Here is a 3,329-nt window from a genome sequence, read left to right as displayed (position 1 = left end):
CAATTCACAGTATGTTCACTAGCAGTTGTTTACTAAGCGCTCCACGATACTGATTTTTGGAAGCATTCACGTATTTGCTAGAGTACCAGTTATGTGTATAGTTTGCTATGTAGTTTCCCTTGAAAATATCGCGATACATATATTGATTATTGTATCGTGAAAGGTTTATCGTGATACGGATTATGTTGTCAGCTACCCGTATCGTCCCATTCCTAGTTAGTGGATAAGATAAAAAATAATGATCAGTGGCTATGGCAAGATTATCTAACCAAGCATTGACACTTAATGGTTAACAAAGTGCTTGGCAATCTGTATGTTCGGCCACAAGAATATGTCGGTAGATAAGGGTTGGCTATAGGTACATGCTAATATGTACACTGACAAGATTATCTAGCCATGGACAGGTGAGGGTTGACAAGGCAAGTTATGCTCAACTTCAGCCTTCAATTATCGTCTGATGGTTTTGCAGTTCTGAGATCACCTTTAATTGCTTGTTGACTGAGTCATGTTATGGGTTCTATCTCACTCGTTTCCTCATGATATAAGGGACTTGTGATTAGTTGTCACAGATGTGCTGTCTCACCTCTGCAGGTGTTTTCCGCGTCGTGTCCGCGTCGCTGCAGTTTGGCAACATGGAGTTCCAGCAGGAGCGTAAGACTGACCAGGCAACACTGCCAGATAACACGGTTGCACAGAAAATATGCCATCTGCTGGGCATTCAGGTCACTGACATGGTGAGGTCGCTCCTGAAACCCAGGCTCAAGGTCGGCCGTGATTACGTGCACAAGGCGCAGAGCAAGGAGCAGGTGTGTAGAATGTACACTGTACAGTTAGCCAGCCACCCACTAGCCTTCCTCGAGCCAACCTACCTTCACTAACATCAAGGTGACATCATGTGCCTTGCCTTGTCTATGCCTTGCATATATGGTACCCACCACAGTATGCTGGCTGTGGGGTGAGCATGTGGTGTGTTCATCTAGTAGCCTGTCTCAATCCGCATAAGTAGAGGTTGGTTAGATGAACACCGTTCATTGTACTTGCACCCAGTTGATGCCACCCATTCACCTTACTCTTAAACTCTGACCTGCCACTACCACCCACCTCACTTGTAGCTACCTGCATATTCCACATACCACATACTTTATTAGCATATACTCCCCACTCATCCGTCCTGAAATGCGAATCTTTGCCAATGCCTATCTAATTTTGCATTCATCGCCACTAGGTGGAGTTTGGGGTGGAGGCAATTGGCAAGGCGACGTACGAGCGCATGTTCAAGTGGATCGTGATGCGCATCAACAAGTCGCTCGACCGCACTAAACGACAGGGGGCATCCTTTATCGGCATCCTCGACATCGCCGGCTTTGAGATATTTGAGGTGAGTATTGCGAAGGCCTCCGTGCGTTGCGAGTGTCACCACTGTGGTACCCTCCAAAACAAAATTAGGCAGCCTGGTTTGTTAAGTAATGCGCAGTGAAATTGAACAAACTGATGTGCATATGGCAGTAAGGTATGCACTTCTAAATGATACAGTGTGTCAGTTCTAGCAGTCGCCAACAGCGCTGCATAAAGAATGCTTATTAATTAATCAAAGATGTGTATGTGTAGTCCCAACATTTTAATAGGTACAATTGTATCATTTACCTAAATGAGTCAAGCGTACTGGCATACAAGAAGGGAAAACTGGAAAAGGTAAACTAAAGATAAAGGGGAAGGAGTGTGTCACCAAACGTGCACACACACAGGTATACATACACCCACCTTCACGCATGCGAGTGCCCGCAGGCATACACATGCACGTACACGCGCACACACGTGTGCACTAATGCATGTATACATTGTAGTTAACCATCCCTTTCTTCTCTCCTCGCATCGACAGCTCAACTCATTCGAGCAGCTCTGCATCAACTACACGAATGAGAAGCTGCAGCAGCTGTTCAACCACACGATGTTTGTGCTAGAGCAGGAGGAGTACCAGCGCGAGGGCATCGAGTGGAAGTTTATCGACTTTGGTCTCGACCTTCAGCCAACCATCGAACTCATCGAGAAGGTACGACGGCACTCCGTAGCATTTCCCTCAGCGATTGCGATTACTTGCCCCTAGCCAGCACATACCGCATCACTTGGTCTCGGGCAGTTGCGGCGTGATGCCACCTTAATATGTGCTAAGTCGTTGCGGTATGACACTCCCCTTCGGTTGTCACAAGCAGTCTTGATGTAGCATCATCTTATTTCACCCCATGCCGTTGTGGTGTGAGACGCCACCTCGATTCCTTGGAGTGGTTGTGGTTGCACGTAAGTTGGATTTCGTTTGTTGTCTATCCACTCCCTTTTTAGCTCATCTGACGTAGTCAGATGCAGCTTGTAGAATCGCATGATCGTCCGTGCGTGCGTGCGTCCGTCAACAGTTGGGCACAAATCTTAACGGCTCGACCTATGCTCTTAATATTCGGTGTATAGTGTGATGGGCAGGAAACCCATCACCAGTGCACCAGTTTTATCACTTTATTGAGATGACCATGAAATGTGCTTTCCACTGACGTGTGAAGTGTCTGATAACCTTTTGACTCTCAAAAGGAGGGTTAAACATGGATTCCTCATCTGCCTCAATGACGTGACAGTGTTGTCATATTCATGGCACATCCATAATCTAGAAACTCAATAAGCCTGGATAGCCGAACGGGTACAGCACAGGCGTCACGGCTCAAAGGTCGTTGGATCGAATCCCATCCGATTTTTTATTATTTACCTGTTTTCTGTATTTTTCTATCTTTATCCATTTAACTATTTTTTTTCAATTAACTCAAATATTTACATTATTTATTTACAACAATTTAATAACAACAAATAATTTTTACAACAATTAAAAAAACAAATAGGGTTAGGGTCACAATGCACCATAAAACAGGAGTTTCAGGCATGCGATTTGTATCAACCAATGGGATTTGGGAGGTATGCAGAATGCAGAAGGTTGCTGAAATGATGTGTACGCAACTGCGTATCTGCATATCTGCGCCTAACAAAGGTGTCACTACGCACGACTTAAATGTTATGTTTATAACCGTAGAAACGGACCTCAGATGAGCCCAGACGCTCTGCGGCTCTTGTTTTCATTTAGCACCGACGTTTCTGTTGATTTGATCCCTTTCCAAGTCAGTACATTGCAGCCAAGGAAGAAAGCAGGCAGTTACCAGTGTTATCCTTTATGGTGGTCGTTGTTTCCAGGTGTTATTAGGTGTTTCATGTCCCACGGGACCTTATGGCCCTGTCACACATTGACGATTTAGCCAGCGTATGCCGGACGTATCAAAAATTTGGTGAATACGCTG

The 3,329-nt window shown here is 45.2% G+C and overlaps 1 protein-coding gene across 1 annotated transcript in view; it reads left to right on the top strand.

Annotated features, from left to right (window-relative positions):
- The window catches only part of LOC106821248 (myosin-10-like), an 86,089-nt gene that overhangs the window by 51,456 nt on the left and 31,304 nt on the right, over positions 1–3,329 (top strand). Inside the window, exons 9-11 of the mRNA XM_014825965.1 lie at positions 592–806; positions 1,226–1,378; positions 1,880–2,050. Of these exons, the coding sequence (XP_014681451.1) occupies positions 592–806; positions 1,226–1,378; positions 1,880–2,050 (539 nt within the window). The remainder of the gene's footprint in view (positions 1–591; positions 807–1,225; positions 1,379–1,879; positions 2,051–3,329) is intronic.

The sequence above is a fragment of the Priapulus caudatus genome, unplaced genomic scaffold, assembly GCF_000485595.1.
Source record: "Priapulus caudatus unplaced genomic scaffold, Priapulus_caudatus-5.0.1 Scaffold65, whole genome shotgun sequence".
In the NCBI taxonomy this organism is placed as follows: domain Eukaryota; kingdom Metazoa; phylum Priapulida; class Priapulimorpha; order Priapulimorphida; family Priapulidae; genus Priapulus; species Priapulus caudatus.
Note: the sequence above shows the minus strand (reverse complement) of the source record. Positions and strands in the feature narration are given on the sequence as shown.